At 54.4% G+C, this 24,805-nt stretch overlaps 1 protein-coding gene across 1 annotated transcript in view; it reads left to right on the top strand.

The window, feature by feature from the left end:
- The window catches only part of RBM19 (RNA binding motif protein 19), a 141,322-nt gene that overhangs the window by 97,161 nt on the left and 19,356 nt on the right, over positions 1 to 24,805 (top strand). The window contains exons 22-23 of the mRNA XM_017543392.2: positions 6,292 to 6,397; positions 20,361 to 20,481. Of these exons, the coding sequence (XP_017398881.1) occupies positions 6,292 to 6,397; positions 20,361 to 20,481 (227 nt within the window). The remainder of the gene's footprint in view (positions 1 to 6,291; positions 6,398 to 20,360; positions 20,482 to 24,805) is intronic.

Raw genomic sequence — 24,805 nt, 5'->3', positions numbered from 1 at the left:
AGGGCATGAGGTAAGACTGGAGAGCAAGAAAAGTAAGTCTGATCAGGCACAGCCTTGGGTCCCAAGTTAGGAGCTCAGAAATTATTCTAAGGATGCAAAAACCACTAGAGAGTTGAACAATTTGGAAGAGGTGATGACTGGCACATACACATAAAACTCAAGGCAGTGGTGGCCATTTAAACCAACAGTGGGCATGGTGATGACTAACACATATTCATCAAACCTGGGACAGTAGTAGCCATTGAAAGCCACTGTGGGAGTGGTGATGACTAGCACATACTTGTGAGACTCGGGGCACTAGTACCCATTGAAATCCACCAGATTGATTGGAGTAGCCTCTCGTAGAGAGTTGGATGGGGCAGGCTTGAGACCACCCATCACCGAAGGCCTTAGTTTGTATATATCTCAGAAAAAGTGAGTATTCTAGATGATGGTTCCTGTTCCTAAGCCTCCCTCCCCTACAGAAATTGCCCATTATGGATGAAGGGATGGGTTAGTCCCTAGCTGTGCAGTTGGTGTATTTCTCCACCTTGCCACAACTGGGGATTTGGCCACATGGGAACTCCTTAAGGAAAGGGGAATGTGAGACAGGACACAGTGCAAGGCAGCTGCCAGCTTACCTCATTTGTTGCCCAGCGGGAGCTGTTCGGTGGATCCTTAAGTTCACTGGTGGGAGCCTCCTTAAGGATGGGGCCAGAGGGAGAAGCTAGCAAAGATAAAGCATCCTCAGCTCTAGACCTTTATCAGTGGAGATAAGTGGCTTTATCCCAGAGACGACTTGTGCATCTGAGGAAGAGGGGATCTCACTGGCTGCCTCCCAGCTAAGAGACTCCCATGCGGCTGCCCCCAGTCAGGTGAAGGCCCCCCAAGAACAAGGTGAATGCCTGACCTGCTGGTGACTCCCTCCCTGCACTCTGTATCGTCTTTCACTACTTGTGAACAGATGAACCAGTCGTGTGAGGGCTCAGCAAAGCGTAGACCTGTGGGGAACACCACCCACTTTGAGCCCAGCTCAGCCTGATGCTGCCCATGGAAGCTCGAACAAGTCCCTTCACCCCTGGTGGTAGGTAAGGACTCACTGAGACCTTGGAGAGATCATGTTACTTCTTTGAGCCTCAGTTTTCTCCATCTAGGAAATGGGAATGCCATTGCTCAGCTCACAGGGGCCTTGTGAGCTCATGTCCATCAGGTGCTAACATGCTGCAGGGCACATAAGTGCGGAAGACGTACCCAGTGAATGGACAGATGTGCGTGTATGAGCGTCATGTGTTAGAAAATTGGTGGGGGTGGCATATTTGACAGGCTTAATGCCAAAAGATTTAGCCATTTTTTCTTACCTCTAGAAAGAGCAGAAGAAGCATACAGTTTTTTCTTATCATGCAACCACCCCTTCATCTTGTGCAGATCACACCATTGTTCTGCCTCTAGATCTCCTGGGTGGCAGCAGACTTTTTTCCCTCAACAATGCCTTGCGCGCAAGTGGGGAGAAGTTATGCCAACAAACTCCCCCACATGACTCAGCATTTCTGCTGGGATTCTGGTGCTTCCAGCAGATCCAAATAGTGAGGAGGACTTATGTCCTGGGAGCATAGTGGCAGCTGGCATGCGGGCTGTGGGGTTAAGCTGGCCTCCCAGCCTGCCCAGGCTCCGGGTACCAGCACAGCTGCAAAACTGCCCAGCTCTACGTCTCTGGAGGGTTCTCGCTCCCTCTGCCTCCTCCTCCTCCTCACTTCTTTCCCCCTGAGCCTATCGCTTCCATCAGGGAGGGAGAGATCGACCCAAGATGATTCTTCCGTTTTCCATAGCAGCTGCTGACCAGGCTGGGGCAAGACCAGTCAGGGGCACGCAGTTTGCACAGAGGGAGGAAATCCCCACCCACCCACACACTGGCCACACACACAGACACACACGCACGCGTATTGTGTCTGCCTTCAGGCCTATGTGCAAATACGATTTACATCCCCTGACTTGTTTATGAGGGCTGGGCATAATTGGCTTGCCTCACGCAACACCTCGGCGCCCCATCCCACCTCGTCCCCCCACACACCTCTAAAGAAATTAGAAAAGTGACAACAAACTCCAGTTATGGAAAACCCACAAACTCACCACCAATCATGCTCCTGGCATGGCAGAGGGGGTGGGACTGCAAGCTGGGGGAGTAATTGGTGAACCCAGGGTGAATGAAATAATTGGAAAAGTGAGGTGTGAGTTTGTTACCGAAGTGTGAGCATGGTGGGGGAGGGGAGGAGGGCTGTGTTTAAAAGCCTGGTATGTCCTCTTCATTCACAGCTTCTGATACAGTAATTGCTACTTTGTGGTTTCTATTATCTGCACAGTGGGGAGTGTGGTGTGCGTCTCCTTCCCCAGCGGCAGAGCTGGGCTCAGGGAGGAGTTCCTGGGTGCCCCATGTTCTTCTTCCTCCCCAGTCCCTGGTGGCCTTGCCCAGCTTCACCCCCACCGTGGCCTAAGCTCCCAGAAGACAAAGGTTCGTGCTCAACTTCCTTCAAAAGCTGCTCTTAGAAACGGCTCCGTAGACCTCGCTGTCAGATAAGAACCTTAATAATGGCTGGTATTTATATATCGCTTATCTCCAAGGAGCTAAAGGTACTTCATTGATTTCTTCTCCCCCAACCTTTTTTTTTCTTTTTAATTCTCTTTCGATAGCTCTCTGAGATCATTAGTATTGGCCTTATATGATCGCACACCGTTATACAAGTGACCGAGCCACTCACTGTCCAGCTTTGTTCTTGGGCTGGGAGAAGCAGCCCGGGTGAGAAAGATCTCGCCCGGATTTTGAGTTCTTGGGGTCATGGGACATGGGCAAGTCACCTTTCTTCTCTGGCTCTTGGTTTTCCCATCAGTAAAACAGAGGCATGGAGATGATGTATTTAAAAGACTTCGCACATTCCAGGCACTCGTTGGTAGCAGAGGTGCCGGCAGCGATGATGTCTTGACGCCTCAGCCTTGAGTTTCAGGAAGTGTCCACAGACATCAAGAAGTTCCTTCTAAGACCTAACCCTAACCTTCCAGTTTCTCTTTAAGCCCCAGTTCTCTCTTGTCCTGTTCTTAGAAGGCAGGAAGAAACCTGCTCACCATAGCCATTTCTCTGACTCCCTGAAGAACAACAGGATTTCTGAAGCTTCTAGAGTCTTCATAGGCGGCATTTCATTTGTCGTGCCGATGTCTGCCTGGAAACACCCGACCACAGCTGTGACCTCCCCAAGGCCCTTCAACCGCCTGGGACGGGATCCCCAGCTCCCTGACCCCTGCCCATGATCCCAAGTAGATCCAGGGTGCCCTTCTGTCCCGGCTTTCCCCACTGTGCTCTCAAATGCCACTTCAGCAGGCCACGAAAGCATGGCTCCTGCAGTCTCTCCTCAATGGCGTTTCTCTCTACCTTTTAATTATTTTTCTCGCCTTTCTCCAGACCCTTAGCTGCTTACCATGCACAGAGCATCCACAGCTTGCGATGTGCTGCAGAGAGGGAGGAATTAACCTCAACAGTCTCTCTCCCTCTCTCTCCCCTACCCCTTCTCTCCTACACTGACAAACACACACACACACGCACACGCGCGCGCACACACCCACACACAGAGTCTGGCTTACCAAAAACCCCTTCTCTACTACACTCACAAGCACACACACACACACGAGTCTGGCTTACCAGAAATTAGACAGAGCTAAGAAATCTGGGCAGAGGTCCTTGAAGACCATCAAGGGATAGGAAATTATAGCCCTGGTGGGCAGAAGTAGAGGGCTTGCACACAGTGTGAGCAGACGGAACTGGGACTCAGCCTACCTCCCCTTGCCTGGTGGTCTTAGAGAAGTCACCAGACCCCCAGGAGTCTGCACAGGGCATTCCCAGCCACCCTGCGTGGGCCCTCCTGCTTTATCCCAGACCTGGCCAAGACTCGGGAAGAAAGAGGCCCCAGCTCTTGCCAGTGGCCAGTCCCCGTCCAGGTGATGCAAGGAGGTTGAGTCATTATGCAGCAGAAAAAGAGCTCAGGTGTAACAGCAGGCATGCCTGGATCTGCATTCTAACCCTGCTGCCTGTGAGCAAGGACCACTGGCTCCCAGAGCCTCAGTCTCTTCATCTGTAACATGGGGATGATAAGGCTAAGAGAGTTCACGTTTGTGCTGTGTGTTTCATTTCACCCTCATCACCGCCCTCTGAGGGTAGCTGTAATTTACCCAAGGTAACGTCTACCTTCCAGGGCTACCATTTGCTTCTTCATTCGTTCCAAAAACACCTTCAGGTTTCTACCCTGAGCCAGACGCTGGGCTCACTGCCACAGGTCTGATGATGAGCAAGATAGATGGGGCCTGGACTCTTGCGGAGCAGAGCCCTAGCCCCGGCCATAGAAGGCAGAGAAGTAAACAGGCATGTACCCCACACAGCCCTGGTCAGGGAACACAGTGAGCAGTGACACTGTGGATGGAGGCAGTCACCCCGGCCTCGTGGGGTGGGAAAGACATCTCAGGGCTAGTGCAGTTAGGGGGATGCCAGGGCAGGGACAGAGGGACCAGCACACCCAGTGGCTGTCTGTGACCATGTTGAGAAAGCACCCAGCCTGGTCCTCCCTGTGCCCATCAGTTGCCTCATACCAGCTCTGAATGCTCTCAGGCTCCAGCCCCATAGCCACCAGATGTGCCATCCCTGCGATCTCAGTGGCCCTCCGAAGACTTGGACCTAAAGAACCATTCACCTGAAGGAGCTCACAAGAAAATTTGTCCATGCCCTGCCCTCCATGTTCAAAGCCAGCAGGGCATAAGGGCTTTGGTGGAAGGAAGAGCAGCAGTGTCTGTCATGGGATACAGCCGCCTTTAGGTGGCAGAATGAAGCAGGGTTTGCGGGCTTGAGTCCTCTCAGCTCTCCAGCCTCACCTTGTCCCCACCTGCCCAGCCGCTAGTCCCCAGCCCCGGCCCCCCTCCAGCAGGGAAGCCTGACCGGGCTCCAATCCCCACGTTCCTGGCTCCTTCCCCTCCCCGGGAGGCTGGCCTTGTCACCAGTGCCTCTCTGCCGTTTCTGGTTGCCTGTGCAGAGGAGGCACCAGGAGGGGGGAGCGGAGCTGCTGGGGAGAGCTCCGAGGAGACGTGCAGATTCATTTTGAGGATTCATAATGCTGCATTTACACACCGTCCTGCCTTCAGAAATTGGGCTGGCAGATGCCTGGTCATGCTGGCAGGGCTGTGGGTTAACGCCTCAGATTTAGCTTATATCATTTCACGAGAGCTTACGGCCTTTACTGTGTTTTTTACCCAATCGGTCTTTGGCCCCGAGGCATCCTAGACCGTCGTGCATATGTGTGTGTGCCCAGGCGGCCGCCAGTGTGTGTAGATTTTCAAATAAAATAATACCTCTCTTCAGATGCCGTGCACATTAAATATTTATCGGCAGCAATTTGTGCGTATATATTTGATAAATGGACATTAGGAAGGGATTGGGGGGTGGGAAGTCAGACAGGGAGGCAAGGGAGGCCTGGAGAAAGCCCTATCCCTTTGTCCTAGAATTTCTCAAAGGTTTACCCTGGAGGAGAGGAGGGAGCCGGGGCAGCGGGCCGGGGTTGGCGGGGGGAGTGGTCCAAGGCCGTGGTTACCGGTTTGATCCCTGTCAGGAGGAGCCAAGCCATTTTCTTCTCCAGAGCCTTGCCCGACTTTGGCTTAGAAGATATCGAAATGATAGCTCAGAGGGAGGGGAAGCAGGGTTTAGACGGAGTAGCTGCGTGTCATTTGAGCACTGACGAAACAAATGTCCCAGGTTCTAGGTCCGAGAGAAGGGGCCCCATCCCATTCACTCAGCCCAGGGTCACCGTGTGCTCAGCTCAGACGTAGAGGCGGTTTGGAAAGATCAGGAGACCCTGCTGATCCATGTCCAGAGACCCAGCTCACACACATGGGCAGACCCATTGCCCTGACCAGGCTCCCCCCCACCCCCCACCGCCAGCCTGTCTGCTTATGTACTAGGCAGGGTCCTCCCCAGTGCAAAGTTACCCCACAGGGAAGTGGGGCCTATTGGGGGGCAGAGTCTCTCTAGCCGTTGCAGAGGAACTGAAAATTCTCCAATTGCATCTCCAGCCCGATTGTTCCCTCCCAGCCCTGCCTGATGGCCGGGGCCTGGGAGGAGAAGGCCACTCATGCCCCGGAGCTGACATGTGCGTGCGTCTGTGTGTGCCTGCCAGCACTTGTCTTTTATAACTCAAAGGGATTCATGTGTGAGAATCAGTCCTGTCTCCCCCACCTCCCTTGCAGGCCTCTATTCTTAAACCCCCATGTCTTGCCTTTTGTTTCTAGCACCTTTGGGGAGTTGAAGACGGTCCGCCTGCCAAAGAAGATGACCGGGACAGGCACACACAGAGGCTTTGGCTTTGTGGACTTCCTCACCAAGCAGGATGCGAAGGTGAGACCGTGGCTCCCTTCCCCGCCTGTCTGGGACCCTTTGTAGGAGAGGCAGCCAGGCCTCTTACACATGGATTCCCCTCCCCATGCAGGGGTTCTGTTTTTGCCTTTGATTTTGCTTAATGTGTACATCATCCTTGGAGAAGATCCTAGGGGTCTTGTATCTGGAGGAAGGGGCAGTTTCTGTGTCCCCTTCCCTCTCCCCATTTCACATGTGCAGGAGCCTGGGACATAAACTGGGGATGGGAAGCAAATGGGTGTCCCAGGCTTCTCCAAGCCATCAAGAAGATTCCTCAGTTCAGGTGGGCCCGTGGGTAGGCAGCATGGGAAATGCCACGCAGACAGTGCGGAGAGGGCAGAGCACTGGGAATGGAGAGCAAGAGGCACCTGAGAAGCAGCCTCGGAATGCGTCTTTCCCTTCCTTTTTTCCACTCGTGGCCAAGGGTTCTGTTTTATGCCGGTTATCTGTGTGGGCAGCCCAGGCAGGGGCAGCCACGTGCAAGCGTGTACCAGGATCCCTCCAGGCTCCTAGAGAACCTTTTATTTTTGAAACAAGGCAACATCTCCAAATTGGCTCAGTTCAGCACAGCCAGGCTTTGCTCCCACAGTGGGTGCTGGGCCCAGCCGCAGATGTGGGGCAGAGGCTATGTGAACAAGGCCCCAGGTGTACCCAAAGCCACTGCCTTCGAAGCACCAAGCTTCAGGTCAGAATCCGGAAGGAAGGTGGCAGCAGAGCTGTCACAGTGCGCTGCCCTCTGTGAGCTCTGCCCGCGGTGGCCAGTCCCCTCTCTCAGCCTCACTGTTCCTCAAGGGTAAAATAAAGTGACAGGGAGGTCTCATTCTTGGCTGGGATCCCCCCTACCTCTGATGAGCTGTTCCTTGGAAGAACAGTGAGCATTTCCTGGAGTCACAGCCATGGGCTTTAGCAGGCTGGCATCACAAGAGGCCCGGGGGTGGGTCAGCTACGCAGAGCCAAAGGTGGCAGCTCTGGGACACAGCTGCAGCCTTTGTGGACCCTGGGAACATGCACAGGCAGAGAAGGCGCACAGGGACCCTCGGAGAGCCTCGCCAGCCACCTTTGTCTCCGAGTCTTGAGCTGAAGTGCCTGTTTTGTTGACACATGGCTGTGTTTGTCCGGACATCTGCTCCTCTCTCCTCCTGGCTGGCAGCCTTTCCCTTGCCTCTCGTCAGGGACAGCAGGGGACACACCTTGCGTGCAGCAGGTCATGGCCCTCGCTGTTACAGCGGGGCAGGCACATGGGGCCCTGTGTTGGCTCAGGGCTGCACTAGAGGGCTGCCTTTCAGAGTACCACGCATGGCAGCTTGCCCCCCACCGGCCTTCCCTATGCCACAGCTTTCTCATCTGCGAAACGGGAATGATGGCCATGCCCCGCCCCCCAGGGTTAGGGCAGGTGATGCATCGGAGGCACTGACTGGGTCCTGACATGTGGTGAGCACTCAATACCAGCACACTGTTTCCTTCTCGTTGCCACCAGCCCGGGTCCCTTCAGAGCCACCCTTGGTCCGTGGAATCGTGCACACATTTGATGCTCTGTGGACAGAAGGGAGTGCAGGGCAGCATCTTTTCTCCACTGCATTCCACTGAGCTCGACTGGGTGGTGATGGTGTAGATGTGTTGTCATCCGCCTTATAGCAAAGTTCCTATAGGAAGCTGTGCTTAGGGGAGAAATGAGGGATTCACTCCCTGCCCCTAAGAAATGTCTCTTACGAAGACCGGTGTGAGAGCTTGTCGTTAGAGCAAACTTCAAACCCAATCAGCCTGAGTTTGAACCCCAGAGCTGCCCTGAATCTCCCATGTGGACTTGAGCAAGTGACATCCTTTCTGTGTGCCTCAGTGTCCCCTGTCGTAAAATAGTCATAGGGCTTTTCATAGAGTCATTGTGAGGTTTGGATGGGGTGATAACCTTAGAACAGGGCCTGGCCCCTGCGTCCTGGCTGTTGGCTATGATGAGGAGGCGGAAGGCATTGGTGGTGACGATGGTGATGATCTGAAATAAGGGGATATTCTCCTTATTTGACCAGCCACTGGGCCTCTTATCTGACCCACACACTGGGCATCTTGTGATGCAAGCCTGCTAAAGCCCAGTGGGTGCGACTCCAGGAAACGCTCACAGCAGCTCAGGAATAGCTGTTGGAGGTGGAAGGGATCCTACCCATTCAACGAGAGCAGAGAGCAAAGGTGTCGGAGCCCCTTCCCTGGAAGCCCGGTTTCCACACAGCAGCCTCTCTTCAGCACCCAGAGGTTGATGCCGAGTTGACTCAGCCCTTGGGACATAGAGGGTCCGACCAGGGCTGGGCCCGGCCGTGAGCCCTTTGACATTTCACTGTGGGCTCAGTTTTGCCCTTCAGCTTTATTAGGACAGAAGGTGGACTCCCAGGTAATCAGGGCAGTGCGTGTCATTAAGGAGGTTCACCCAGTGCCCAGGCGGCCTGAGCTTGGCACCTCCAGGCCCAGCCAACGGATGCTCATTCTGAAGCCCAGCACGGCCCTCTGGTGATTTATTAAGGTGGCAGCTCCTCCGCCTCCATCCCTTCCCTGCCTTCACTTCGGGCTCTGGGAGGAGAAAGGGCAGCTGAGGACAGTACAGGCTCAAGTCACAGCCCCTCCAGGATTGGCCCTTCTCCCTGTCAGGAGGCTATTTCTGGTCCCGCCGTCCCTGCAGCGACTCTTCCCTCTCCCACGCTGGGACTCGTACCCTCAGTGCCCGCCACAGGATGCGCTGATCTTCCAGGAAGGAGGAGCCCACCACAAGCGCATCTCTCCTATAAGGATCCCTTTGCTCTTTTTGCTTCCTGGGGAAGCTGCCACTGCTCTCTTCCTCCCCGGCCCCAGGTCTGTCTGGAGAACTTTATCATCTCTGAGTGGAGCATTTAGCACTCTCCACTGACCCGAAGAATCCTGCACACTGCATATTACTGAATAGAATTCCGAATATTGTAAATATCTAGTTAGCTCGAGGGTAGGTGTGAGTTTGAAGAGGGAGAGCAATACTGCCAGAGACATGGAGTCAAAAGCCCTCTTTTTTATCTCAGCAGAAGGAATTAGTGAGAACCCAGGGCTGGTAGAGGAGCCTCCATGATCCCAGCCTTTCAGGGCCGGCTCCCATGCATCCCCCCACCCCTCCGTGGAAGCTCTTAGGGAAGGAGACCTCCTTTAGAAACCCTTCCCGGGGCTCAGTTCAACCCTGACCCACTCAGATCCCCCACCGAGGGCATTGATCCCATTTCCTGCCATGGCACCCTCAGTGAAGATAGTCACCCCCTGTGTTGGCATCGGCCGCCTCTTGAGCCAGGAGGTCTGCCCCAAGCAGTCCTGAGATGGGAGGAAAGAAGGGAGGGATTGGCTGAAAGGAGGGGTCAGCTGAGCTCATTGTAGAAGGTGAGGCTAGAAAGGAATAGAGAAATGAATGGTTTCTGGGAGGCTCCAGTGCTGCGGCTTGAACCCCGGTATCTCGACTCCCGGAACAGTGCTCTTTCCCCATCATCCACCAGCCCATTTGTCTGCTGGCAGAGCATAGAAGAATTAAGACATCCCCTCGATACCAGTCTCTGCTGTGGCCCTGAGCACGTGCCGTCTCCACCATCCCTGATCTGAGGGGTTCTAAGTTGTCTGACTTTTCTCCATGAGACCCGCGTCCCACTGTGCATGTCCCCCAGGGCTCTGTTATATCCATCAGGCCCCTTCTGGATCAAGCGCACACACACCCAAACTGGAAAGAGAATCCTTGCGAGAGGTTCCTCAAAGGCTGTTGTGGCAGAGCTCAGAGTAACCAGGCAACTGATGATAATAGCAAGAGGCTCCCTCGAGCGCCGGCTTTGTGTGTGACATTCACCACACTCGCACCGCCCCACCCCAACCTGCGGCAGCCCCAACCTCAGGCGGGAGATTTGCATCCCGTCTCCCTCCCCAGCCTCACCAAGCATTTGCTAAGCTCCAGCGCTGAAGGTACCACGGAGCCCTGTGAATTGATAGGAAGCCCAGACCCCAGTCTGTTACTGAGCTGCTCAGGCGAACCGAGGGTGGGTCTTGACCATCTGCCCTCGTCACAGGCCCTGGTGACCAGAGCCCTGCTCAGAGGAAGCAGGATCGATGAGCTGGCATATTCTCCCAACCTAGGACATTCTATCAGCCCCTGATGTCCCGGGCAGTAAATGTCAGTCCCTCCGAAAGTGCTGGTGTTATCAAACCTCCGGGTGTGATGATCCGGCATTTCTCAAAGAGCCTTCCCCCACGTGTGGAGGGAAGCAGGGGACAGAGGTTGATGAGGGAAGGAGAATGGGGGCAGTGCAGGAAGTGAAGGACTCGAGCAGGACCGCATCCTGAATGCAGTGGTCTCCTAGGTGACCTGGGTCTGCACCGTGTACACGACTGTCTGTTGTGTCATCAGTGCCATGCAGCCAGGGGACCCCACAACTAGGATGTTTCTAAAAGGGTAATATCTTTGAGTTGGTAAAAACTATCAACTTCTGGAAGCCCATCTTTGGCAGGGGTGGTATAGAACATTTGCATATATGAGTTTTAATCCTCATGGGACTCAAGGAGCTAGGTGGTAGGAGGCCATTGGACAGTGAGGGAAACCAAGGCTCAAAGGGACAAAGTTGCTTGCTCAAGGTCGTATGGTGGTGCTTGGCAGAGCTGGGAAAATCTGATTCCAAAGCTTGTATTCAGGGATTCCTCCTTCCTTCGTTCACTGGTTCACTTAAATTCCGTGTATCTCCACACCAGGCTCTGGGTAGAGCCCCTTCTCCCTGTCATGCCATCCCACCACCTCTCACCCAGCCCTGACACCTCACCAAGGAGAAGGACTCTCCAATTAGATGGACACTTTGGAGGAAGGCCAAGAAGTTGTCCCTTAAAACGTCTCTTGGGAACAAGTCCAGGATGAAGTCCACTCCTCCCAGCACCCAGAGGAGGAGTGGGCATTCAGTGAGCTGCCCCTGCTAGCACACACTACCGTGCTGCCTTCCAGCCCTACCGAGCCCGAGGCGTAGCCCCTCACCGAGGAGGCAGAAGCCTTCCACCTGGGCAGGTGTAGGGGGGCTCCCTACCACGTGCATTCGTCCCCATTGGCTGAGTGGCCACCAATAACCACTGGGACTCCAGTGAGAAGCCGCCACCTCCTCTTTACCCAGGCCATGCTGGTCCTGGAGGAAGAAAGGAAGGGCAACGCAGAAGGGGAGGACCACAAAGAACACACTTGCATCCCAGAAGCCAGAATATTAATTTTTTCCCATGCATTGCGCCTTTAATTTTTCCCTTCCCCGGGCCCACCACGCCTTTGTACTTTTGCAGTTGCAGCTGTTTTTATTTGCCGCCGCTGCTGTTGTTTTAAAAGGTCTATTTTCACATGGAATGTTATCCAATTAGCAGAGCAATGTGTTGGCTTAAATAAACACTTGGGGGGAGCCGGCAGTAGGGAGGCGCGATGGTGGTTGGCGCTGGCAGGCAGGGCTGTTCTCACTGTGGTAAACAGCCACAGCTGTCATCGGAGGGTCGCACCACTTAATGTCTCCTTCCTCGTTTCTCGCTTTTCCCTCTGCCAAGGGTGGGGGCAGAGGAAGGGATGTGGACATGTGGCCCAGGCACTCCCCCGCCTGGGGGATGCCAGTGTTTTGGCAGGGGCTCGCGTTGGGCTTCTCAAGGAATGTTCTGTGAACCTACTGTCTTCACCTTGCAGATCCCAGCAAAACCAGACCTATAGTGGGAGGGATTGATGGTGAGCGAGGCGGACAGAGCTCCTTAAGGCAGGACAGCCTTCCTCTTCGCCGGGCGCCCAGCACCCAGCACAGTGCTGGGCCGTGTTGTGTGCATAGCAAACGATCACTATTAGATTGTCAGTGACGTGCATTCAACACACGCTTGCTTACATTGAGTGCAGAGAAGGAGGAGCATGCTACACAGTGGTTACGGTGGCCTGTGATATCAAGCGGCCTCTTTGCAGCTGTGCAGATGCGGACAAGGGACTTCTGATCCCTCTAGCCCAAGTGACTCGTCCCCACACAGGCAATAATAAGGCTGTCATTGAGGCGTTTGTGAAGATGAAGCAGAATGTTGCGTGGAAAGCATTTAACACAGGCTGTGGCACGTGACACCACAGAAGCGAGGGTGGCTGAGTGTGCCTCTGGGCCCCCGGGGATCAGAGGTGCTGCAGCTGAAACCTAGACATCCGCTGTCTTGTGTGTCCCAAAATGTTAACTGGAAGCAAATTCAGGAATCAGAGTTTTGTCCACACTTTTCTGTTCAGTTGTGCATGTGACATGTGTGCACTCATGACTGTGTTGTAATTGTGGGCTTTTGCCAAGTTTCCTTCAGCAGAGCCCAGGAGGATTTGAAAATGTGTTTGACTCCCAAGCTTGCATTTCAAGGCAGCCTCGGCCAGCACACATAGGTATGGGCTGAGTCCTGGGATCAGGATAGGCCGCCCTCCTCAGACTGGCAGGTGAGCAGCCCCTGTGGCCAAGACGCAGCCAGGATGGCCCCCTCTGCTAATTGTGTCCCTGGAGCCTTGGTGTGGATTGAGACCTGCACAGTCCTACTGAGATCAGAGTGAGAGGGATGCAGGTTCAGATGTCCTCATTTCAGATTTATCAGGCAGGCAGGCAGTACTAATCATTAAGGAAAAGTAAAAATCCCCGCTCAGTTGACAACCTTCCTCCCTTTTAATAGCATTAGAATAAAATTTTTTTAGACAGTCTCACTCTGTCACCCAGGCTGGAGTGCAGTGGCATGATCTCCGCTCACTGCAACCTCCACCTACCAGGTTCAAGCAATTCTCCTGCCTCAGCCTCCCCAGTAGCTAGGATCACAGGCACGCACCACCACGCCCAGCTAATTTTTGTATTTTTAGTAGAGACGTGTTTTCTCCACGTTGGCCAGGCTGGTCTCGAACTCCTGGCCTCAAGTGATTCCCCTGCCTCAGCTTCTCAAAGTGCCGGAATTACAGGCGTGACCCCCCCCACCACACCTGGCCTAAAATAATTTAAATTAAAAAAAAAAAAAAAAAAAAGTTGACCACCAATGGCACCAGCCCCAGGTCCCAGATCAGGCCCTTCCCCTGATGCTGGGCGTGGGCTGAAGGAAGAATGCTGACTTGTTTGTGCTTCCCAGCAGCTCTGAGAGGCTGAAGCGCCACTTTTTTGCAGTTGAAAAAGTGAAAACTCAGGGAAGTTTCTTAAAAGCAGCAGGGCCAGACCTGTGCCTGAGGGGAGCCCAGAGCCTCAGCAGCCCAGGCTGCCTGTGGCCTTGTGGCTTGGTGCCCATGGGCCCCTGGCATTGGCCCTCCCCTCTCTCCCTAGTGGCTCTGTCCCCTCCCAGGGGTACTATAAACTTGCAGAGGTCAGAAGGGTGTCCCACCTTTGTCTCCTCCTCGTGTTTACCTCACCATCACCACTCCAGAGACTGAGTGGAATCGCACTGAGCTGAGCAAACGAGGGAATGAATGAATGAATGAGAGGGAGGAGTGTCTCTGTCTGAAGAGTTCAGGAAGCTCAATCTGGAAATGGGACTCTAGATGTCTCTCCTAGGAGCTCACCCTCAGCTCCACAGTGTCATTTCTGGGAAGGGACCAGGATAGGAGCACCCAGGATTGTGCAGGGAGCTTAACTTACTCCAGACCAACGCCTGCCTAGCAGGCAGCTACCCCTGTGAGGACAGAAGCAGCTGGTGAGGTTTGCTGAGAGCTTTCTCATAGGACAGTGGGAGCCTTGGGACAGGAGGAAAAGGATCTCTCTCTCTCTCTCTCCTCTCTCTCTCTCTCTCTCTCTCTCTCTCTCTCTCTCTCAGGGTGACAGTGTTAAAACACCCCAGGGAGGCAGACCCTCCTCCCAGAAGTCCTTGGCCTCTATTTTTTGGCCAAGTCTGCAGAGAGTCCCCAGCAGTGCCAGCCCCTTATTCTGGGTGTTGGGGGCACAGCGGGTTTGGGAGGGGTTGGCGTTGTCCCTGTTTGGACAGATTTAGTGTCTGCTGAGAGATACAGCCCTCTGGTTTTGCCAGAGACAGCTCCCTGGGGAGCAGAAGGAGCCAGGAGAATGCCTTGGACTTCTCAAGACAGAAATCCTGTCCTCAGCTCTGCGCAGAAGCCATGGCCCAGGGCAGTTCTTCGAAGCCCCTGGGGACGGGAGTCCTGCCAAGGGCGTGCGTGGGCTTTTGTTGCTGTGAAAGGAGGTCTGTCTCCAGGGAAGCTGCAGAAAGGTCAGGCCCAGCGCCTCAATGGCAGCCTTCCAGTGCCTTCCCAGTTCTTGAAAGAGGCCGCCAGGCCCAGCCATAGTCTAGCCTGCGGCTGTCAACCCCACACCACCTTAGCAGATTGGCTTCTAAGGGAATCCAGAAAAGGCGGCAGGAGGCCAGGCCTCTTGATACCTGGAGTTCATGGCTTGAGTCAGAGGAGCTCAAAGAGCTGTGATTTCAGGACAGCAGAGCCGAAGAACTGGATCATGAGGGCAGCCCTGGAGTCTGGCTTGACCTGCTCAGTGCTTTCCTGGGTGGGCCTCAAATTCTGAGTAGGGCCAAGGCATGCAAGACACACCACCTAAGGTAGGAAACTTACCTGTCCCCGGTCAAGGCAGAGGGACTCCAGGCAACCATCTGGGTCTGGGTCAGGGATCTGGCAGAAACAGGACCTACCCCCACCCCCAGGTGAGGCGAATGAGGAGGTCTTTACAGAGGCTTGCTAGGGCTAAGAGCCTCACCAGGGATGGTAAAGCGACTGTCGCCTCCCTTAGACCAAGAGGAGGGTTGGAAGAAAAGCTAGGGCTGAGGCTGCCAAGAAGAGGCCTTAGCAGGAGCTGCAGCCTACAGGAAGGGGGAGGGGAGCAGCACCACCCTCTCCCCCCTCTTCTCCTCCCTCCTTCCCTTTCCCTCAGTCTCCCACAGTGCCACCCATTTGCTTCACCTCAGTGGAAACCAGAGGCCGAGGGAGCCCTGGTCACACTGTACAGACGGAGGGGGGACCAGGAATAACCAGCGCGGGCCATCTTTGATGGCAGGAAGTGCTCCCAAGGGCGGGAGGGGCTTCTGTTCTGTAGCATTCGTTTTGCTGGACCCCTGCATCCTCGGGGTTCTGTGCTGGATCTTCAGGCCTCTCCAGCAAGCCAGCTGGGGGTCTGACGTGCGGTCTCTCGAGCCCTAGGGGTGCAGGTTACTGTTCCCATCTTGCAAGGCGCCAAGCCAGGCATGTTGGGAGCAGAGCCAGACCCAATTTTTATTTGTGTATCATTTCAAAAGGCCAAATGTCCCACTCGTCTAGATGGTCGGGGACTGCCTGCTCTCTCGGAACGGGACATACTCCTGTCCCCACCGTGTTTGTGGTCTATAAAGTGCAAGGGTTTGAAGGGAACTGTGGCAGGACATGTCAGCCATCCCTCCGTCCCCAGCTAGGACCAGCCTAACCATCTACCCCAGTCTGGAGACGTGTTCTCGAGACCCCTAGTGAAAGAGACGCCATAGCGTGCTTTGCGGACATGGACTGAATGGGCTCTGCCCAGCACCAGGCTGAGGATCTTAAGGATGGAACACCTTCCCTCCAGGGTTCAAGGTCGAGTCAGGGAGACTGGCACACAGAAAGCATTATGGGGCAGGAGCAGGTTCTGGAAGTGGAGGCGGATGTTCTGGGCACAGGGAGGGTGCTTGGCTGTTGCCTATGCAGGAGAGGCAGACCCTTCCCTGGGCCGTCTGTCCAAGGGGCCCAGAGACAATGTGTAGAAGCCAAAAGGAAGAGGGAGAAGGAAGTTGACCTGCATACACACCTTGGCCAGTGCCTCAGTTTCCCATTCTTTGAAATGGGAGAATAATGTCTATTCTCAGGAGTAGGCTGAGGTCATGTACTTGGAGTTCCATGGAGCTAGGAGATAGGGTCATCCATGCTAAGACGGCCTTTGATGCCACAAAAAGAAAATCAGACAGCAAGAGCCAGACTTGGAGAGGAGCAGAGGGCCAGTAACTCCTCAGTCTCCTGAGACAGACAAACCTGGGGGCTGTTTTGGCAGAGGAGCACATGCCTGCAGCTGAGATTTAGAAAAACACTTGGGGGAAGGTGGAGGTCAAGTTTCAGTGGGGTCAAGTGTAGGCAGAGACCAAGGAGGGAGCTGCTGGTGGACCTCTCTGGCTTGCACTTTGCCCTCTGTGGTGCCTGGAACCTTCCAAGCTCCTCTCAGTCTTTCCTGTGCCACGAAAGCCCCTTGAGGCCCGGGCCCGCATCTTCCTCCTCCTGTCCCCACCTGCCTTGCCTCCTAGAATGTGTCAAATATGACAAGCTCTCCTTACACTCTTTTAATGAAACACAATTACTCTGGATTATCCAAGGCCAATTTTAGCCTCAAATCACTGTCCTCACACCGCCTGCGACAGTTTGAGGCCACCACATTCCAGCCACCCAGGTAGTGGGCACTCGGGAACACAACCTGATTTCATATTAACCTGCAGGGACTAGAACGCGGCAGGGTAATTCTGCTATTTTTGGAGAACCACGCATTGCGCTCTAACCTCGAATACAAGAGCTTTTGTGTCTTACCTTCCCTTGTCCCTGCTCTTTAGCAGGATAATGAAAAAATGGAAGCATACATCATTATAACAGCCAATCTTAAGTGACTCTTGTTATGTGCCAGGCAGCGTTCTAAGTGTCAGACTTCACAGTTCTCTGAATTCTCACTACTCTTTGCTGCTGCCCTTCTTTTACATATGAGGAAGCTTGGGCCCAGAGAGGTTCAGCAGCTTGCCCGAGATCACACAGTTCGTAAGCACTGGAGCAGGGATTTGAACCAAGGCAGGCCAGCAGCAGAGTCTACCCTCTAAACTGCCATGCCACCAACCCTCTTAGAATGAAGAGCTCTTCCAGAGAGAAGCCAAGAACATGTCAGAGAAGTGCAGAGGGGAGAGATGAACATTTGTGAGAGGTGATATCACAAAGAAGCCAGGAGAGGGCATTTTTAGTAACTACTGCAATTAATGGAGACCTCCCTGGGCTTTCTGTGGCACTGGAATGGAGAAGTGGTTTCCAAGGGAGAGAACGAAACATGGAAATCTGATAGCAGGAATCAGAGAGGCTGGGGCTGGGGCCTCTCACCCAGACCTACCTCCTGGGATCTTTCTCCATTCTTCGGAGTTCCAGCCTAGCATTCACCAGATGCATCCCCTTGGCCACCCCCACCCCATCGTGTCCCAGGGACCACAACTCCTCGGGGACCCTGGCACGAGGATGGAACATCCGCCACCCCAGACTCCCCACCAGTTCCTCTCCCTCATCTTAAAACCCCAGCACCCCCAGTCAAGCCGTTTCTCTGCCTCGCCAGCTGAGAACGCGTGTGTTTTAAAGCTCTGAATGGGCCATTTCGGCTCGGAGTCCAGATGCATTTTTATATCCACATGGAAAAAAATGCAGAGGCTCTGCTGGCAGTCAGAGTTTTTTTAAATTAAAGTTAAAAAAAAAAAAGGAAAGAAAAAGTTTTCTGCACCTGGCCCTCCTCAGAACAGCACGGAGGAGAACAAAGCATTTCTTTAATTTGGCCGCATGTCTAGTTTTAAAAAGATGCATGTTCTAGTCACCTCCCTCCCGTCTGTTCGGATTCATTTGTTTATTGACTGTATACTATGTGCTGCCCTCCATGCTCGTTTTGTGTATGTCCCACAGCCAGTCCCAACACAGATGGGGAAACTGAGGCTCAAGATGTGGCAGATGATTACCCAACTGTGTCAGTTCCCTAGGGCAACTGTAACAAAATGCCACAGACTGATGGCTTCAAACCACAGAAGTGGGCCGGGTACAGTGGCCCAGGCCTGTAATCCCAGCACTTGGGAAGCTGAGGCGGGAGGATCACTAGCGTTCAGGAGTTCAAGACCAGCCTGGGCAATGTAGGGAGACCCCATCCCTACAAAAATTGAAAACCTAGCGAGACATGGTAGCATGTGCCTCTGGTCCCAGCTACTCGGTAGGCCAAGGTGGGAGGATCTCTTGATCCCAGAAGTCTGAGGATGAAGTGAGCCATGATCACACCACTGCATTCCAGCCTGGGTGACAGAGCGAGACCTTGCCTTAGAGAACATTTTAAGAATCCAGAAATGTGTCTCACGGTTCTGGAGGCTGGAAATCCAAAATCAAGGTGCTGGCCGGATTGGTTCCTTCCAAGGGGAACCTTCGTGGTGCCCTCCCCTGGCTGCTAGGGATAGCTGGCATCCTTGGTTTGTAGACTCATCAGCCAGTGTCTGCCTCCACCCCGCACCTCCCGTCCCCAGCATTCACCCTATGTCTCTGTCTTCACGTGGCCATCCGGTGACACCCGTCATTGGCTCAGGGCCAGCCATTTTCCCGTGTGACCTCATCTTGACTGATTACCTCTGCAACTACCATTTCCAAATAAGGTCACGTTCTGAAGTTCATGGGGTTAGGACCCAACCTGTCTCCTCTTGTGGGACGTGGTCCAACCGTAAGAGCCACGTTGTAGATCAGGAGCACAGTTGGATGGATTCCCATCCAGACCCTTCCGGTTACATGATGCCTCACGGCATCAAAGAAACAAGAGCAGCAAGCCCCCCCTCTGCTTGCACCCATTGGTGCTCTCTGCAACCCAGAGGCAGAGCAAAGCACCTCCTTAGCCACCGTTGCTCTCCACTGCCAGCGCTCGAGCACCTGGGGCCTAGTGCTGTTTAAACCATGCCTGCCCAAAAGCTCTCTGCGGAGAGAAAGCAACTGCAAATGTCATGTCTACAGTAAAAAAAACGCAGCGAGAAGCAACGTGTATTGAGCAATCACAGTGACCCCGCACTGTTCTAGACACTGTGTGAACTCGTTTTTGTCCTGGAAACCCCTGAGATTGGCCTATGTGCACGTACCCATTGTGTAGATAAGGAAGCAGAGTCCAGGACAGTTTCTTTAGCTTGCCCAAGATCTTCAAGCTAAGACCTGCAGGGTCTGCCCTTCCTGGGCAGGGTGACCTCAGACTCCAGGCTTTTGGCTACTAAGCTCACAGCCTCCCTGTGCCATGGGGGTGTTTTGGATGAGCCCATCAAGTCAGAGAGGACGTCCCTGGGCAGTGCCGTTGAACTTGAGACCTAGCAGTGTTCAAGAGGGTACTGATCACTTCCGTATGATTCCGTTCATATGAAATGTCCAGAATAGGCAAATCCAGAGACAGAAACCAGACAGGTAGTTGCCAGGGGCTGGAGGACTGCTAGCTAAGGGGTGTGGGGTTTCCTTTGGGGCTGATGAAAACCTTGTAAAATTGATATGGTGACATTTTGCACAGCTCCATGATAATACCAGAACCCACTGAATTGTCTTCTTCAGACAAGTGGTATATGAAGTATACGGATTCTATCTCAGAATAGCTGTTAAAAAGTAGAAAGAGGGAACCAGGCAGCATGTGGGGGTCGGGAACAGCAAAGAGTGGGCGGGAACAGCCTGCGCCAGGACCCAGGCTGGAAGCAAAGGGCCGGGGGACCAGCGAGGAGGCAAAGGGCACTGGCAGCAGGGACAGAAGGGGCCCCTTCAAGAGCAATGTGGGGGACAGTTACCAGGGCAGTGAAGGAGAGCAGCACCAAGCGACACCCAGGGGCCTATATGCTTGTCATCGGCGGCTGGCCAGGGCATGGCTTTCTCAAGTGGCTGCCATACAGACAGCCAGGTGGGAGGTGAGCCCACTAATGGGGTCGCCCTCTGCAGATCGGATGACACGCTGCAAATAGACGACTGCCTCGGCCCAGGCGCCAATTATGGTCCAGACGGTGGATATATTGACTGCTCAGCCACTTGCAGCTTTCTCCCTGGGAACGCAACCCACTAATTAAATAGATGCTCCCAACCACTCCCCAAACCCTCGCTGGAGATCAGATGTCACGGGGCCAGAACCTGGGCTTGGGCATCTGTGCCGTGGGCAGGCAGCTGGCGGGCAGAGTGGAGTGTCTGGCACGCTGATCTAGCTGATGTGCAGTTTTGTTTCCTGTTCCTCTGCAGAGAGCCTTCAACGCCCTGTGTCACAGCACCCACTTGTACGGCCGGAGACTGGTGCTGGAGTGGGCCGATGCTGAGGTGACCCTGCAGGCCCTGCGGCGGAAGACGGCTGCACACTTTCACGGTAGGAGCCGGAAGGTCTTGTGGCTGATTCATGGGCCCCTGGGGAACACAAGAGGTGGGTGGGGCTTCTGAGAGAACTGCTGTCCACCCAGCAGGCTGTGGCACAAGGGCTGCCAAGCACCTCCTGCTGGACATCCCCCCTCAGTCCCGCAGACCTGCCTCCACCAGCCTGGAGCAGTCCCTGCCGGGAGCCTGGTCTGTGCAAAAGCATCCATGTCCTGTGTGCTCTCAGGGTGCAGTCGGGTTGGGTCACTGGGGGCCTTGGCAGCAAGAGACGGAGGTCAGAGTGTTTATCCATTCCCTGCCTGCCAGGCTGCCAGGCCACAGCTCACGGCTGCTGGCCCTGTCCTCACAGTGCTCTGTGTCCAGATTCCAGCGTCCGAAGGGCAGAGATGCTCACAGCCTTCCTGGGGGGCCACATTCTTGCTGCTCGCTTTCTTCGGTGACCTCGTTGGAGGACCATCTACTTCCTGCTGGGGCCCTGATACCCGCAGGTCTCACTCACCTCTTACCCAGCTTGGTGGCATCATGTGGCCTCAGTGACAGTTCAGGTGGTGGCCAGAAAATACTGAGTGCCCACTGTGCCCTCATGTACCCTCGTGGCAGTGGACAAGCAGGGCCCTAGGCTCAGGTCAAAGAGGCTGGGACACATTCCTCCTCAGGTGGACTAGAGAGGCCTCACTGCAGAGATGACATCTGTACCCAAGAAAGGGCCGCCCAAGCAGGAAGCCAGAGGCAGGGGAGACCCCGAGGTTGGAGCAAGCTCAGTGTGTGTGAGAAACAGGGAGGCCGGCATGGCTGGAGCAGATGAGGTCGGCCCAGGAGGCTGTTGTGAGTCAGGTGAGGAGGGGGTGAGAGAGCGCTGAGAATCGCTCCGCCCTGGGTACGTGGAAGGCATGGCAGGTGCCCCTTGCTGTCCAGTATGCTCCCCCAAAACTTGGGATATCAAGGGGTGCTTGACCTTGAACCCCATCCCACCTCTCCGCCACCCGTCACAGAAGTGCTTCCGCTACGGCCTGGGCCCGCAGCAAAAGGGTAGCTGCCGGCTTCCCACCTACTTTGGATCCTGCTTCCTTAGTGTGCGTCATCCAGCTAGGGAGCTTCTCTACCTTTTGCGTGCCCGGAAAAGCCAGGCTCCGTCATGGGGGACAGTTCTGTCTGTGGTGCCACCTGAGGTGCTCTCAGGTCTTCCTGGCACGCCACCGCATTCCTCCCACCTCATTGTCGCCTGGGTCTCAGGTGCTTTGCTGGATGGAGCTGCCATTGTACCTTCATCCATCCCCTTCCCTGTGGGGCAGCTCAGGGCCAAGGATGTCACCGGGGCACAAAAGGGGGGTGTTAGCAGCCAGCATCCCCCAACCCCACTCCTCTGTGTAGACATAGAACCTGGAGCCAGGAGTGCTTGCCCTCTATCCTGACCATACGGCTCTGTTGTTGAACCAGGCAGCACCTTGGGAACAGTTTATGGAGATGGGCGTCTTCCGGTGGGGCCGCCGGTCTTGCTTAGGGCGAAACGACTCTGCGAAGCAGCGTCTCAGCGATGCAGCAGGGCTGCGTCCCCCACAGTGGGATCTCCAAAAAGCAGCAGGGAAGCCCCCTGACTCTAGCCCAGCCTGCCACACCCTTAGAACATGGCCTCCTGCACACACCCATGATCTTCCCAGACTCCTCCTTCCTCCCACCACACCTCCCACAGAGTTCATTGTTCCCCAAACTCCTGGCAGGACTCTATGCCTTTGCACATGCTGTTCCCTCTGCTTAGAATGCCTTGCCCCTCACTTTTTTTTTTTTCTTTTTTGACATGGAAAATGCCATCAAAACCCAGATAGAATGATACCTCCTCCAGGAAGCCTTCCTGTTTCCCTCCCCCTCCACAGGTATCAGTAATCTCTCCATACTCTACACTTCTCTGTCACTGTGCTTTCTTGCCCTGTTGTAACTTACTTCTTTGTGGTTTGTTATCCTCTCTGGACCCATGCCTCCCCAATGTGGGGGCTGTGTCGTTCTTATCTCTGTTAGTGATCAGTTCTTCCCTGGGTCCCGTGCCCAGGACAATATCTGGCACATGCCAGGTGCCCAGTCTCAGGGTGGGGAATATTTGAGCTGAGGCAAATGTGGAACCAGAGAAATGAAGGCTAAATACACAGTTGCAAGCTCACAACTCAATAAGGCCCCAAATCCTGATGTGCAGAAAGAGAGCCTGTCCTTATTGACAACCATTGACAGGCCCAAATGCACCCGTGGGCAAATGTTTGTGTAAGGAACTCTCCCCAGAGCGGAGCGGAGGCGGGGCGACCATCTCCCTTGTCACCCCATCCCCCACTCCCCGGGCCAGCCGAGGAGTGCAGGCTCAGCGGTTCTGCCCAGCCTTAGAGAGAAGCCCCCTTCAATAAATTGAGTTCCAAAGACAGCACTATTGCCTCGCCACAGTGGAAAGACTTGGCCGGCATCATTTCTGTGGAATTGGCTCTCCACAGCTGCTTACCGGCCAGGCCAAGCCCCAGACAGGGCAGACAGAATGGTAACAGTAACAAAGACAGTTCATTCACCTGCATCTTCCCATTCACTCCCCAGCAGCCCTATGAGATAGGCATGATTAGCCCCATTTCACAGATGAGAGAACTGAGGCCTGCCAAGCACTGCAGTGGTTTATGACAACTAGTGTTTATTAAGCACTCACTGTGCACCAGGGGCCATCCTCAGATGGGCATTGTCTCGGTCTCCGCAGTAACTGTAGCAGCTGCATGCAGTGCTGTGTCTGTGCAGCGAGGAAGTGGCAGAGCTCAGACTTGAACTCCAGACCTGCTCTAGAGCCTCCCACCCCACCCACCTGTTCCAACCATGTTATACTTACAAACGTCACTCAAGAAAGAGTCCTAGCTGGGCATGATGGCTCAGGCCTGTAATCCCAGTACTTTGGGAGGCCAGGGTGGGTGGATCACTGAGGTCAGGAATTTGAGACCGGCCTGGCCAACATGGCGAAACCCCGCCTCTACTAAAAATACAAAAAAAAAAAAAAAAAATTAGCTGAGCATGGTGGCACACGCCTGTAGTCCCAGCTACTTGGGAGGCTAAGGCAGGAGAATAACTTGAACCCGGGAGACAGAGATTGCAGTGAACCAAGATGGCACCATTGCACTCCAGCCTGGGTGACAGAGCAAGACTCCATCTCAAAAAAAACAAAAAAGAAAGAAAAAGAAAGGCCAGGCCCTTATTAAATCTGGGGTGTGTGAGTGTTTACTGACTACATGGCTTTGGCCCTTCTGACTCATCCAGACCATGAACCCAAGATCTGTGGGGTTCCTTCCAGAAATTGGGAGAATGAGTAACAAATCATAATGACAAACCCTGCTGGCCCTTCAGAATTGACACAGCACGTGCTCGTAAAAGGCCCTGTCATGTGCACGTTTCATTGTCTGCATAGCACAGATGCGGAAGCCGACATGCAGAGGTGAGATGAGGCCCCTGAGGACAGGCTTGAGTGTCAGAGCCAAGCCACGTGTTTCCACCCCTGAGTCCTTCTGAAAGAGCCCTGCCCTCCCAGGTTCTAGATGGGGACATCAGCTCTGGGGTCCCCAAGTGTGTCGAAGATGAGAACTAAGGGACCCTTCCCCAGTGCCACAGGCGATGGGCCGAGGCCCCAGGAGGGAACAGAATTCACATCATAGAAAGAGCCTGTCATGCAGTGGCAGCTGACAGGGGTGTAGGAAGTGCCAACGGAGCACAGGATGCTGGGGCGCCAGAGGGGAGCAGCGCCAGAGCTCTTACCTCCCCAGGGGCTGAAAGGGCAGCGGGAGGACGTGATATCCCTGGGGTTCAGTGAGGTCAGGAGCCTAGGAGCAGCTACCAGTGGGCACCGCAGCGTGGAGGGACAGCCGCTGCCAGAGGACAGCAGCACAGCAGGAAGGGGCTGGGATCAGACAGCTGCAGCTCTCTCTCCCGCCCATCAGACCATCCCACTTGTCAGCCACAGGCCCAGATTGTCCCTGTGACGCATTCAATAGGGTTCAGCCTTCCCAGGACAGAGCAGGACCGCGGATGGATGTGGCGGGACCAGAGAATGTCCAGCATGTATAGCGATCTGCGTACACGTCAAGGCATGTTGCCAGTGGTAGAGGTGGTGTTTTCCTCGGGGCAGGAGCAGCCCTGAGGAACAGTGCCTGGACCATCCACAGGGGTCAGGGCCGAGCACAGCAGAGTGTTAGATCTCTCTGCTGGCCTCACCTGTCTGGACCAGGAAGAGAAGGCAAGAAGGTGGCCAGCAAGTTTGGAGCCAAAGAGTCTGAATTACTTATTGCATTTTTCAGCACTGTTTTCCAAAGAAC

The sequence above is a fragment of the Cebus imitator genome, unplaced genomic scaffold (assembly GCF_001604975.1).
Source record: "Cebus imitator isolate Cc_AM_T3 unplaced genomic scaffold, Cebus_imitator-1.0 Scaffold8, whole genome shotgun sequence".
Taxonomy (NCBI): Eukaryota; Metazoa; Chordata; class Mammalia; order Primates; family Cebidae; genus Cebus; species Cebus imitator.
This window is presented reverse-complemented; position numbering and strand designations above follow the sequence as displayed.